The sequence below is a fragment of the Tachypleus tridentatus genome, chromosome 5, assembly GCF_004210375.1.
Source record: "Tachypleus tridentatus isolate NWPU-2018 chromosome 5, ASM421037v1, whole genome shotgun sequence".
Lineage (NCBI taxonomy): Eukaryota > Metazoa > Arthropoda > Merostomata > Xiphosura > Limulidae > Tachypleus > Tachypleus tridentatus.
The window spans coordinates 27,931,850-27,946,283 of record NC_134829.1 but is presented as its reverse complement, the minus strand read 5'-3'; the positions used below and the strand labels follow the sequence as shown (position 1 = coordinate 27,946,283).

The 14,434-nt window shown below is 34.0% G+C and overlaps 1 protein-coding gene across 3 annotated transcripts in view; it reads right to left on the bottom strand.

The window, feature by feature from the left end:
* Positions 1–9,289: 9,289 nt before the first annotated feature.
* Positions 9,290–14,434, bottom strand: part of LOC143250802 (uncharacterized) — a 61,483-nt gene continuing 56,338 nt past the window's right edge. For all 3 annotated transcript variants that reach the window (XM_076501816.1, XM_076501817.1, XM_076501818.1), the window contains 3 exons: positions 13,658–13,821; positions 10,826–13,496; positions 9,290–9,667 (listed from right to left, as the gene is read on the bottom strand). In XM_076501816.1, coding sequence (XP_076357931.1) covers positions 10,833–13,496; positions 13,658–13,821 — 2,828 coding nt within the window. In that variant the 3' untranslated portion in view covers positions 9,290–9,667; positions 10,826–10,832. The remainder of the gene's footprint in view (positions 9,668–10,825; positions 13,497–13,657; positions 13,822–14,434) is intronic.

Genomic DNA, 14,434 nt, shown 5'->3' with positions numbered 1-14,434 from the left:
TAAATTATTTAATTAATTATACTGTCATGGAGGCCTAACAACACGTCCCTAATTACTCGCCATCTGATGACAAAGTTTGGGGATATGGCCTTGTCATCTTTTATCACATTTCCTCTTCTACCCCTCCGTAACTTCCGTCTTCGTATAGCATGGTGTGAAGTCACTCTGTCTGTGAAGTGGAAGCATTAATACTGATGTTTGTATCATACTATTAAAAAGTTGGATTTAGCTCAAGTTTCTAAATATGATTCCTGAACAGTTATAGAAAGATGGCAGAGCCTTGCTCTTGTAAATAGTTTCCAAAATAATCATATGGGTTACCTTAAGTTCAGAAGATGTTTCTTTCTAAGCTTTACTCGTGTATTAAAGGTGGAAAAGTATAAAGATGACCAGTTGGTCTTGAAACCTTTAACACTAATTTACTTATCTTTACATTTTCTTTTGTTATTAAATATTCATAATTCGCTACAGCATTCACTAGTATAAATGTCCAGGTGCAGACTAATTTCGGGCCATGGTGCCTTATAAAAGTGAGAGCCATATTGTACTATTCGATTAGAATAGACCAGAATTTGTTGGTGGGGCTTTTCATTAATTGTTTTCTCTCAAGAGTATCAGTCCAGAATTAGGGATTGTTAAATATCTGAAACAAATAAACAATATAACATAAGTGTCATTAGAAGAAAGCTAATGATACAAATATTATTACAAGGGACATTTCTGGTTGCAAAAGTTCACAAGAAGTGTTTTGAACCTTTTTTTGCATCAGAAGAGTAATGTTGGTCATTGAAATCTGTTATAGGATTGGAAGACACTACTAAAACTTGACTTGTGTAATAATTTTATTGTATGTCAATATTATGTGGTTGAAGTTATATATACGTAATTTTAGGAATACATATACAAGTTATAAGAATTTGGTTTCTCCTTTCCCTTCTTACTTTAAGTCAGTTACTATTATTTATCACTTCTCAAAATATCCTAATATGATGATATAACAAGTTACTAATTCATTAATGAAAACTGTGAACTTCTATTTTTTGTTGTTTTTAATACAAACAATAACATTTACATTAATCTTGAGGAACTTTCACTAGAGTTGAGCACTAGGTTTGCCGTGAGGTGCTAAGCTTTTCATGCAGAGCCTAGCTCTCTTACATAAGGTAGAAGAGTTGTTTCTTTTTGCTACAAGTGGACTGATTGTTCACTGCCCTATTGGTTTCTCATCTTTAGTTTTTCTTCTAGCTACACAATATGAAAGTTTGTTTCTCAACAGTCTTATTATCTCTGAATGTTAATGAAAACATTTTATAGTCGCTATTTACCCTACTTGTTCAGATAAGGTGTTTTCCTATCAGTAAAATTTTGCAACATTTGATAAAGGGGCTTCTCTTGAAAGCTTCTACATAATGCTTTACCCGGCATGGTTCTGGTACACACATCCAAGTGAAAGTCTTACCATGTAGTTGCTTTGCTTTCTGCTATCCAGTGTGTCACTCAAAAACTATGTTCTTAGCACAATCCAGAGGAGAACTTGTTTTACAGCTTCACACTTATGCTGCTTGTGGAAAGCTTCAATGCTCCACTATCCAAAAGCTTTCTTATTTTATGTGGTGTAAGAACCATGTGTGTCTATGATGGAAGGTGACCCTTCACTATGGTATTTAACTAAGTACTGAAACAATTATTCTGCTCCACTTCTGTTCAATCTCCACACTTCCTGTCTAGTCTGATTTCCACAGGTCTTAGCAGTGATGTTTATTTCACATGGGAGCACCTAAGGTATGGTGGTGACCACTGGTGGTTTTATAGCACTTGTCCACCTATGATTATCTCCTGAGGTATCATTTAGGTAATCCCATGCTTCTTTGGCATTTTATGCAGTTAGAATATTCCAATTAAAAAGGGCATTGCCTTTATGGTGCAATGCATGGTCTATAGGATACACTGCAATTCCCCAGTGAAGGATTTTATTGTTAAACACTGTTGGTGCTGTGAAATGTTTCTGAGGCTTATGAAGTGTAATAGAACCTTGATAGGAGTGTCTGTACTACATCTTGTGACCAGTTTTAAATAGGTGTTTTGTATTTTTTTAATCTTATCTAGCTACATATCACCCACACTTATCAGTGTCTGTGTATAATCCAGGTTAAGACTTAGGTAGTAACAGGTAATGTTGTTAACTGTGCAACTTTTACACATTCTATAGCTCTTGTTATTATAGTCTTACTGTAAATTTGAGTTGTTCCTCAGAAATAACTCCCAGATGTTTGTTTTCACCAGCATGGCTGTGGAAGAATTCATGCTCATTTCTGTGTCATTGTATCATTTGTTTACCTTTCTAAGGGTTAATAGATAGTTGTCATCAGCACAACACCAAGTTGGGCTGTCATGGTGAGAAAGATTCATAGTGTAGATGATTAAGAGAACCGACGATCCTTAAGGCAGACTTATATTGATGGTGATCTAGTGTGAATGTCAGAATCTCTGGCAATTAGTTCAACTACAACCTATATATTGCTGATACCTAGTCTGAACACTTAATGAGCAATGGGCATCTTTCAGATATATAGCTACAACTAAAATGTTCTGAATAGTTTCAAAGCTTTACCATGTATCATCTGTAAATAAGAATGATTTTCATGTCTGGCTGTCTCATCAATGCCTTTTATACAAAACAATTTATAAACGAATTTTCCTTTCCACATTTCAAGATGTACTGGAATCATACACCTACATATACCATCTACAATTATGTTTCTGATAAACCTACAATATTTTCTGAACTGTTATAGGATATTAACAACTTTAAAAATTGTGACCAACTCTTAACTTTTTGTTTGTTCTGAAGTCAAGGTGTAACTTAATTTTCTTTTAGAATCTCCCAGTACCATTTTTTTTAAACGTTAAACATACATTTTTATTTGGTCATCATCATTACACATTTAGCCAGTAATCATTACAAGTTTCAATGAAATTGACACTATACATTACATTCTTACAGTTCAGAAAGCCTAAAATGACAAATTTTGTCCTACTATTAAGGTAAATTTAAATATTAATAGATACTACCAGTTGTTTAGTATGTGCTTCCTTTTAATCTTGGAATATATACAGTTAGTTTCACTACAGAATATGTATGAATTTCAGATATTCAAAACTCAACACCTTGTGAAAGATATAAAAATAAAAAATATTTGGAAAATGACATCTATATTGAGATAACAGTTCAACACTACAAGATGAAGAGGTGTTGTTACCAAAGATATTTCCATTATTAGTTTATCTTAACTGTTTGTCATTATTAATGGTAATACAACTATAATTTGACATCTTTTGAGTAAGTTCAAATCCTTCTTTTAATCCTGTAGTTAATTAAGTAATATAAGATAATCCATGCAATATCAAGCTGTAGTTTACATGTAGAGTGAACATAATATTTTTCAGTTTATGAATTATTTTATCTCGTTGTTACTTTATATAGATTTAATATTAGGTGTAACTTTAAAATGTAATGAAATTATGGTATTTTTTTATGAAATAAGTTCACTTGCATTTTCAAGTTTTAGAAATGTAAATAGCTCTTCATTTTCTTTTATTTACTCTTAATATAAGAAAAAAAGACTGGGTGACAAAAGGTTATTTTACCATCAAGGTTACTCATAAAAGGAATAAGCCTATCCTAAATGCAATTCTTCACATCCATAAAATTATTCAGCAAATACATAAAGAAGTATACTGTTCTCTCTCTACATGCACAAAATTTTGCTCTCCATTAGCCTTGATACTCCCACTTACCCTCATGTCAGGCATTTGTATGCTAACATGTAAATGATTATGCAGCAACCTTTCACAAACAAAAGTGTGACAACTCCTAATGTTATTAGCACATTCTTTTCTGTACAGCCCATAATCACTTTGAGGTTGAGCAGTACATACAAAACCAACTCTAGAAGTGTAGATGACAGGCAATAATTAGCAAAAACTCTTACACTCCACTAGAAGAAAGGAGGAAACGGTGTGAAGGATAATATGGAGGAATGCTGCACTAAAAGACTACCTTACTTTGAATAGCAGGTCAATCCTTGCGACCTACATTACACGGATCATCTGGGCCAGACAGTAATCCTCGTGCAATTTACTCATGTTAGTGCACAAGTATACAGTCTGGAACAAACGTCTATGCAGCAAACATACTGTGAGACATACCTACAAATGGTTTCACAGACCATCCCATCTCAACAGAGGGCATATATGACACACAGGTCTTATAGTGCAAACTTAAGAAATATATACCTGAGTCAGGCAACACTTGCTATTGAAAATGATTCAAATATGTAACAAAGGATTATGCAAAGAAAATGAAAGAAGCACTTATTCACTCAAAAGAGACATTGTGGACTGTAAAATGAAACCCCATTGAAGAAGAAATGGCTAGGTGTGAAGATAATAACCAGTAAATGTACAAGGAGTGGTTTACATATTGGTGATAATGATGTCCTCAAAGGGATGACAGAAATAAGCAGCCAGAGATGTGATAATGTGACAAATTTAATAGAAAAATACATGGAAATGATGACTATCATCTTGAGAAATGGAAGAATATGCCAGGAAAATCAACTGCCAAATAGGGTAGGGGAAAGAGGTAAAGGAAAAGGAGGTGAGACTAGTAGTTGGCTCAGAAGTGAAAAACCATGACTGAGCTGACTAATATGGAGCCACCAACAGAACCAGACATGGAGTGAAAAGGACAGGGAATCAGATAATGGGAGGGTAACAATACAGATATAGACCAGACCAATCCAAATTGAGAGAATCCACTACTCCAGGCAAAATATATGGAACAGGAACCTAAATCATGTGGTATGAGATCAGTAGAACATCCCACTAGGCACATCCTTCAAAACATCTGCAGATCCAGTAAGCATTCCATGGAAAGAATCCTGTTGGAATATTATAAATGATCTGTGACAATATTCAGTGCACCTGGAATATAACATGCCAAAAATAAAATAATTTGATGGCTCTGCACTCAGTGTCTCAAAACAGGTCTCTTGACCAAGTGTCCCTTGCTTGGAGTTGTACGAGACACTGTTGAGTTATCAGAATGCATCATCACCAACTGGCCCTAAAAGTACAAAAGGAAATGAACTAACACCTGATGAATGGCAAAGAGGTCCAAGAGATTGATATGGAGAGAGGGTTCTGAGTGAGTCCATTGCTCCAAATGTTTCTGGAGGTCCATATAAGCACTCCAACCAGAAAGACAAACATCAGTAAAAAGTGCCATCTTAGTCAAGAGGAGGAAGAACAACAGAAGTGGTGTTGGTTTGATTCAACCACAAGGTTGGTCTGCAATGAAGGAAGAATGGGATGTCCATGAAACCCTAAATGAGGCTCTACTGGTTTAACAAAACTTGCTGAAGGTGACACATGTGGACACAACCAAGATTGATGATAGCTTCCAGAAAACCAACATTCCAAAAAGAGATAATCTCTCACAAAGTGGAAGAAGAGGAGAGACTGCAAACTAAAAGCTCCATTTCCCTTAACCAAGGGGAACAGGTTGGGCCTGACTAGGTATGAAATTGAACAACACCTCAAGATGAATGAGGTATTGTGTGTGGAATGAGCATAGGCTTCTCCACCTTCACCAATCATTCTGAGCTACTTCTCTAAAGAGAAACTGAGTATGAAGGGCAGTGTAGGTTTGCAAAGAAGTTATAAGTAGCTAGTTATCTCTGTAATGGACAAATGCCTAGACCACTCCAAACAAATAAAAATGTAGGGATCTGAGGCAAGTCTAAGTAGAAGAGCCCAGAAATGAAATATGTACATTCTTGATGAACAAATCAAAGATAATGTTTGGACACATGGGAAATGGAAATATGTGGGTATGCATCTGACACACATCAACCTTCATCATCCACACAGCAGGAAGCAATTCAGGGCCAAAAGATCGATGATACGGAGTCAGTCACCTGTCGTTTTGAGGACAACAAACAGACAGAAATAAAAACTCGGACAAGAGAATTTTCTTCGATGGAAACACTACTAAGCAAGTCCTGAACTGCCAGCCAGAGTCTAAAAATGGTTTCAGAACCCAAGAGTCTGTAGCAAAATCCCTCTACATGTAGACAAATCTGAGAAGCCTATCCCCCACAGGTCCCAAATCCACAATGTAGTCACTGAGACCACTAGTAGCTCAACGATGACACTCCAAGAACTGATGACAGACATCAAGAAGCCAGAACCAGCATGTGATAAGGAGTAAAGACACAAGAATAGGTACAAGAAGGGTTTGGGATAAATGGAAGACTAGGGAGGAAAGGGAATTATGCATCTTCAAAGAGTTGGGTAGCAAATGAACCCAAGAAAAAAGTAAAGAGCATCCTGACCCAAACGATTCCAACAGAGCAACTTTGTTTGCAAAGTAAGGACAAAGAGGAGAGGCATGCTAATATGAAAAACAGTAGATTTTGAGAATCTACAGAAAACCCATTAAAAGAGCGATGAATAGCTTCGGCAGTCTTGTATATGGAGGATGAGAAATGCAATAGGGCAAAAAGGGTGAGAATAATACAATGAAACTTGGGCTGGGAAAACAAAACCAAAGTTTCTGGGTTAGATCCCCATGAAGGGACAAGCATATCCAAATGCTAAGAGTTTAAAGAAAAAATATATATCAGAGTATGGTCATCCAAAGTATATGAAGGTTGAGGCATACTGACATCTGAATGCAGCTGGTTCCCAAAAATGGCTTCCATAAATCCCATTCTTCAAAGAGGGAAGAAACACTACATAGTGACCCAAGGGCTAGTTATTGAGAAGGACAGAAGTAGAATCATAAGAAATGGGAGAAAAGGATAAAACGTAACATGCTTGATTGTTCATATCTAGAAATGAGGAAGGAGGCCTGGGCACATATCCTGATAGATGACTTGGAATACTACATAAATGTAACTAATCCCCTATGAATCAGATTCATTTCTTCCTGAGCAGAAAGAGCTTGCTCAGAGACCATCAAAGTGACCAGAAAATCAGCTGTAGTAGATGCCACATGGAACTGTGAGTGTATTGTCAGTGGACTTAACTAGGGAAAAAAAATGTATTCAAACTTTTTTCTTTTATGAAACATAAAAATCTGAAAATATGTGGTTAAAAATATGTGCACAGTTATATTGCTAATCAAGTGGTGATTATTGGTTGTAGTGAATGCTAGTGATGATAGGAGTTGTGTTACGCCCCTATTAGTGGTGGGCTGCTGGATGACAGCACAAGCGAGAATTAAAATATAGCAATATGTATGAACTGTTCAATCACAAGTGAGTTTAATTTATGCTATTGTTGATTGTTATCATTCTACTACACTTTGTGCCTATATTATGTAGATGATGTGAATGCCATTGCTACTACCTTGTTTGCATTGTTTGAAAGATTAATATTACTCATTCATACATTTACTTTCTTTCTTGAAAAAAAAATTTTTTTTTTTACTACAATGTTTCAACAGACACAGGAAGGTTGTTTTTATAACCAAATTCTAAATACAAAAAGTTCCAACTACAATATTTATAGTTTCACTATTATTGGATGTAAATTTCTGTTTCTCCCTTTAATCAAGAATTTTAAAGGGTAAAAATAACAACATTCACACTAGAAATGTGATTTTTAAAAGTTACTACTTGTTATTGATACTTTTTATAGAAGTATATTTTAAACAATGTCATCTCAGTAAAACTGGTTAACACAACTGTTACATAATAAAAATGAAATATGAAAGACAAGATTAAGAAATTCAAACATTTTGTTATAATATTTACAGACATTCACAGAACTTGTGACTCAGTCATTACATAGATATTGTTATAAAAGGATATACTTTATAGTATTGTAAAGTTCTGATGACTTATTGAGGAGATATTTAAAGTAACATTTCAGTAAATAATCCAAATCATCCCTACATAAGTAGTACTGCCACCTGCCTTGTAACCGTGAAACATCTATACATACTGAACAAAATTTTTCCTGTACATAATTAGTCTATCCAACAATATTCTGAAAATGTTGATTAAATTCTAAGCTCTAGGCATGTTTTGTATTCCTAAGACACTTTGTTTTCGCTCCCTTATTACATATTGAATTCTGTCTCTGTTTAGCTATTGCTTTTCAAATGCTTAGTTTCACAGTTAATTTTAGCTTTTAATGAAAATAAAACTACCTGCATGCTCCAGTCCAATATATCTAATTTCATATTTATTTCAAATCTTTCCTCATTTGTTATATTTCACAGAATAATTTTATATTTTTGTTGGTAGCACTGAAAACATACTCTTAATATGTATTTAAAAAAAATAAGGAGAAATTGGAGGTGTTTGTGTATATTATCTATTCACTCATTTCACATAGTTTAATATATGTAAAGACATTACCATAGCTTCTACCCATGAGCAAATGTGGTATCTCAGTTTCAAACACTGGTTTAGAAATGAAATAAATAAAAGACATAAATTCTCACTCAATTTTTCTAATAATCTGAAGAGCTTTATAATGTTTTGATCTCTTATTCTATAAGTTTATTTAAAAGGTAGCTCTGATTTCATCAAGTGTTCAACTGAACAAGCAGTATCCGAATTACAATTCCCTACAGAAATTAAACATTGTTTTGGGCCCACTGTAAAGCTATGTATGAACTAATAAAGAAACTGTAGTCTATTTTTTCTTCTGTTCTTGTAGTTATTACCCATTTAAATGTACAAATAATTATTGGTGCTCTATCACAGATACTACCTGGACATGAAAATGTATTATTCACTCAACTAACTGGGGAATAAAATCCAAGAGAAATGCTATACTTAAAATACATTTGAAAGTTTGATATAGCAAATAAAGCAGCCGTAATTGATCAAATATCTGCTCACAGTAACAAATTTATAAATATCTTAAATATATAATACATATTTTACATTATAGATTTCAACATTCTACATTATTCATTGCCTTTTAAACAATAATTATAAAATACATAGAAAGTTTTCCTACTGATTCAAGTCCTTACAGTTTCAAGTCTGCCTGTTGTATCTTGATTATCGGGACTGAGACAAACTGGCCTGATTAGAGGGGTTCCACTGTACATAATTAGGGATTATGTAAACAAAAAAGGGACTGTGATTGAATGACTGCTTTCAAGGCATGACCGAATTTGATGGGTGGCCGCTTAGAGGGGTTCCACTGTAGTTCTGTACTGTTTGTTTGTTGGAGAAACAAATTTCTTGTCCCACATGACACATGGTTTTTATTATTCTTTAATCAGTAAAGGTTTCAAGTAAACATTAAGTATTAGAAAACATTAAACAGTGTAAACACATTATACTATAAGTCAATTAAAAAACAAAACATGGTTTTTATGAAGAAACTGACCACTTGTACATAATTTCCACAGATGACAAAGAGACGTACTGTAGTTTAGCACTAAGAAAGAAAACATTAAATGAATACAAATTAAAGCTATTCATATAATATTTTTTTAAATACAAATTCAGAATGTATTACCAGTACATATGCTTCTTAATTTAAAATCAATACTAGTCAGAAAGTTTATTTTTGGCATATTAATTCCTTCTTGTGTGCTTGAACTGCTGCAGTCTTGTTGGCACAAATCTCTAAGCTGCAATACGTAAATAAACAACAATGAATAACATTCAATAAAATAAATAACTGTTTGAATATCTGTTCAGTATTCAATGAATAACACAGTGTTTCTCTAAATATTAGTTTGCTGTTAAAGACCAGTCAATAAACACATTTTCTACACAAGATACTAATATAAGGATCACTGAAAGAAGTAAACCACAATTACAATATCATCCTATAATCTATAAACTAGACGACTGTAACTGACCATAACTATGTTATTCTCTAAACAAGATGCTAATGTAGAGGATACTGAAAATAGGACACCACAACTATATTACTTTCTTATGAACCAAAAGTCAAATAATTATAACTGACCACAACTACAACCAACATACAGTGTTCTACCATACAGATTTAACTGCTTACAAAAAAGTGAATAATCTATCATCTAAAGAAAATAGCAGTCAAAATCTGCACTCGATACGAGCTTTGAGTAAAAATATATCATAAAAACCAACAAAACCTTCAGTCAGTTGGCATTCAATATATATAACTCAAAAAGACACTAATTCAACAGTTTAAACTACTGCAACTGATATGATCCCCAAAGTTCTATTCACCATTCAACTGATGCTCAGAATGAGGTAAAATATTATTGCATGAGTGATAAACTCATTATTTGAGACTCACATTTGAAAACAAAACTACATCTACCAAATGAAAATGTCAATCAAACTCTCATATTAGAAAAACTTAAAATTCTACCAAGGAAATAAGATTATAGAGATGTCATCCACCAAATCAGAACTAATGACTTGGCTATACAAAATCAACTACAAATTCAGACCACCAATCAATTACCAAAAGTTGGATAGTCTGAGAACTGTTTCACATTGCAACTAAACACTAAAATTATATATTAAGTGCTTTGACATCAACAGTGTCTCAGTTCCATCATACATACTTCAAACACACAATTCCTTTAAAAGCATTTGGAATTTCAATATTCAGTATTTTTAATTTTAAAATTTTGTCATAGCATAGTTCTTGCAGTATGATCATTAATAATTGTTACAATATAATATTAATAAATCAAAACTTTATGAAGGATATAACACCTCAATAATGAGCTTGACTCAAGATTTGTGACAAACTAACTTAGCTTAAATGTAAGAAATTGGGTAATTACACAAAAATTAGGTCTTCTCAGTATGGTCAGAATGCAGAGATGGTTTGCTAATGCTCTTAAGTTCAACTGGTTCAGAGATGACAGATGACTGTTCTTCTTGGGTATTACACACATAGCTACATGTACCAAGCTCCATTTGTTCAGTTGAACAGGAATTGTTGTGTGAAGTAGTGTTCAGCTGAAACTGGCCAACAGCTTCCTGGAAATAATTTGAAAAGTTCAAGTTTCTGTCCCTTGTCTGACCACTCAAAGAAGAATCAATCAATAATTCTTCATTTGCTACTACAATGTTAACTGCCTTAGAATTATTCTGATAATAAGTGTTTTGTTCCAATGTGAGATCAACTTCTGTATAATTACTCTGGTTGTGAATGTTCTGTGTCACAGTGCCATCAACTTCTAAAAAATTATTCTGTGTCTCAGTGATGTCAACTTCTGGGGAATCATTCTGGTTATTGTCATTCTGTGTCAGAGTGACATCAACTTCTGTTGTATTATTCTGGTTGTGTATTTTCAGCAGTGATACAGAATTATCTTGTCTGTGTACACTTGAGGACAAAAGCTTCATCAGTTCAGCTGCTGCATTAAGTACCTTTGGATCAAAAGGCTTCAAAGCTTTCTTTATGGATTCCAGAAGATTAGATGTACAATTCTGCCACAAGTGACATTTATTTGACTGCATGTTTACTTGAGCTTGATTGCTAGTTTGTTTTACAGGCTCATCTTTACCACTTAAATCAACAAGTTGATTAGTTGTTTGATGCACTTTTGTCTTCAGATTTATGGAATCAGAAATAACAGGTGGCATTTCACAGGAAGGATCAGCATGATTTACTTTCATTGGAGTGGGCAATTCCACACGAACTCTGGACATGTCGTTGTTTATAGAGATGTCACTTACTGCTGCAGTATAGGTTATTGTTGTATTAACTATTACTGGTGCTATGGATTTAGGGTTTAGTCTTTCTTTTACAGATCTAGTGTCAAATGGTGTACTTAACTGTCCAGTTGGTGTATTATCTATGGATGTTGTGTACTGTGCTGCTGAGCCTTCATTAGATGTAGGAGGAACATTTCCATTGGACTTTAATGCTGACTGCATATTAGAAACATCAAGAGCAAGAGAGGTGAATATCTCAGGTTTACATGTGCCAATTTGTAAAAATGGTAGTGATTTAAATGAAGTGGATGCATCAAATAATGTTGACTCACACTGTGTGTCAGCAAGATTCTTAGGATGAATGAATATAACAGGAGCAGTTGTCAACTTCGTGCTAGGGGCAATGGTATATTTTAGAAACATTGGTTTGTTACTTTGGGAGACTAATGGTTTATTTTCAAAACAGGATGTAACATGAGATTCAGAAGTTGCTGCAGAGTAGTTTGGATCAGTATCTGAAGATGCTACAGAAGATGGCCTACTATTACAAGACTCAAAATTCTGTAACTTTTGTGACTCTTCATATGAATCAAAAGGAATATTCGTTAAAATATCAAGTCCCAATGTCTGATGTTCAACTTGTAGTACAGACTTCAACTGCTTATCTGATGCAGGCAACATGGAAGAAGTTTTCTGTTCTTGTGAATCCCACTTCAAATAGTTATCAGTCATGGCAGCTGATGAAATTGTGTTGAAACTTGTTGAACTCATATTGTGCTCATTTCCATCTCCAAGTGAAGGAAAACATTGCTTTTCTTCTGAACCAACAGTGTTTGCTTCCTGACAAGATTGAGGATAAGTATCATAACAAATTTCCATATTTTGTAGAAAGGCTTCTGAAAATGAATTCTCAGTCTGTTGTGAAGATTTCAAGATATGTGATTCTCCCACTTGTTGCTCTGTTTCTCTTCTTTCAGTAAAACATGAGTCATATTTATTAATCAGATCTGACTCTAAGTTACTTTTACCAATACTATTATCATGCTGGATTAGTACAGTATCTAAATTCACTTCAGGATTTGTAAATGAAACATTCTGTTCAGCAAAATATTCTGACACATCATGTCCATTCAATTCTATCATTTTATTTTCTCCTACTACATTCCCTGTCTTGCAAATTGTATTTTCTGCTGAACTACAATGATTGTTGGAGTAATCAAATTGCTCATCACATACCATAGAATATGAAGGTTCATACAACTCTACCTCTGTAGTTCCAACAGAAAATTTGTGAGTCAAATTATCACCATGGTTGTCTAATTGTGATGTTTCTCTGACCATTGAATGCAATGGTGTATCACCTCTGTTTTTAACAGATCCCACACCTGACCAGTGGTTTAGAGAATCTGATTCTTGAATTAAATGATTTAAGAATGCTTGAGGTTGTTGTAAAGGATCTTTACTGTGATCACTACAACTATCTGTAGTCACATCTTTCTGAGAAACGTCTGTGAATTCTAAATGTGTAAGCAAATTATAAGCTTTATCTTCAATAGATTTTTCTTTTGTCAACTGGCTCTGGGAATCTGAAACTTGATATAAATGTCTTGGAAGATCTTGTTTGAAAGGACATTCACTCTGACCAGAAGAGTCTGAACCACTCTCAATACAACTGTCTGAATGAGTTCTGCTAAGTTTTCCCAAATACTGATTACCTCCTGCCACTCTGTTGTGTGCTGTTTTTATCCTTTTAGCTTTCAGATCATTATCAGCTATCTTCAGGCTTCTCATCTGAAAAAAAAGTAAAAAATATGACTTATTGGTACACCACATGGAAAAATGTACAAGTGTTTAACAGATCATTCCTTAAAAATGGACAATACAAATGCCTTTATATGTAAGTTTTTATTCACCTTTGGACCTCCATTTGGCCTTGTTTTGAAATCACCTACCGACTTTTTTGCTTTCTTTAAGAAATTGCTTTCATTCTTGTCTTCTTTCTCGTTCAGCTTCAAACTGTCTGAATAACCAACCAATCCCTGAGCATGTTTCTGATGCAGGATCAACTCTATAGAACTAGTATTAGTTCTTTCAGGAAGGGTGACATAACACCCACCTGCAAACACATATAAAACAGCTTAAAGATCAGAGATCTGAAAATTCTCACACAAGATGAAGCAGAAATTTACCTGTACCAGTTCAGGTGATTTAGCCACATACTTACCAAGACACCCAAAATTCTGAAAATCTCCAACTTCTATAACGATGACAGATATTTACTACAGACTTGTGTCTGCACTACAGTTGTCAGCCCAAGATTATGTTTTGCAAGCTATTCTTGTCAGGAAGTATTTTAAAATAATTTTGCAATTCAGAAATGCACCAAGTAAAAGGATCAGAACACAGCCTCTTCACATTTCAGTTAGCTCAGAATAGGAAGCCAGGGTAAAAGGTTTTATTGTATTTGAAATTATGACCTTTCATTCAGAGACAAATATTTTTAGTTTGTGGCTAAAATAAAAATAAATTATACAGTACTGAGAGAGAAAAGTTTTCCAATGTGAATACAGTAGATTAAATAACTAGTTATTTATAGTATAACATTAAAATTAAAAATGAAGATGATACTGTGTCAATCTAACTTTGTTCTGAATTAATTTAAGTACTAGTTAAACTTTTACACTTTAGTGGTTAGAATGTTACTCGTGGGACAGTTATACCAATTTGTC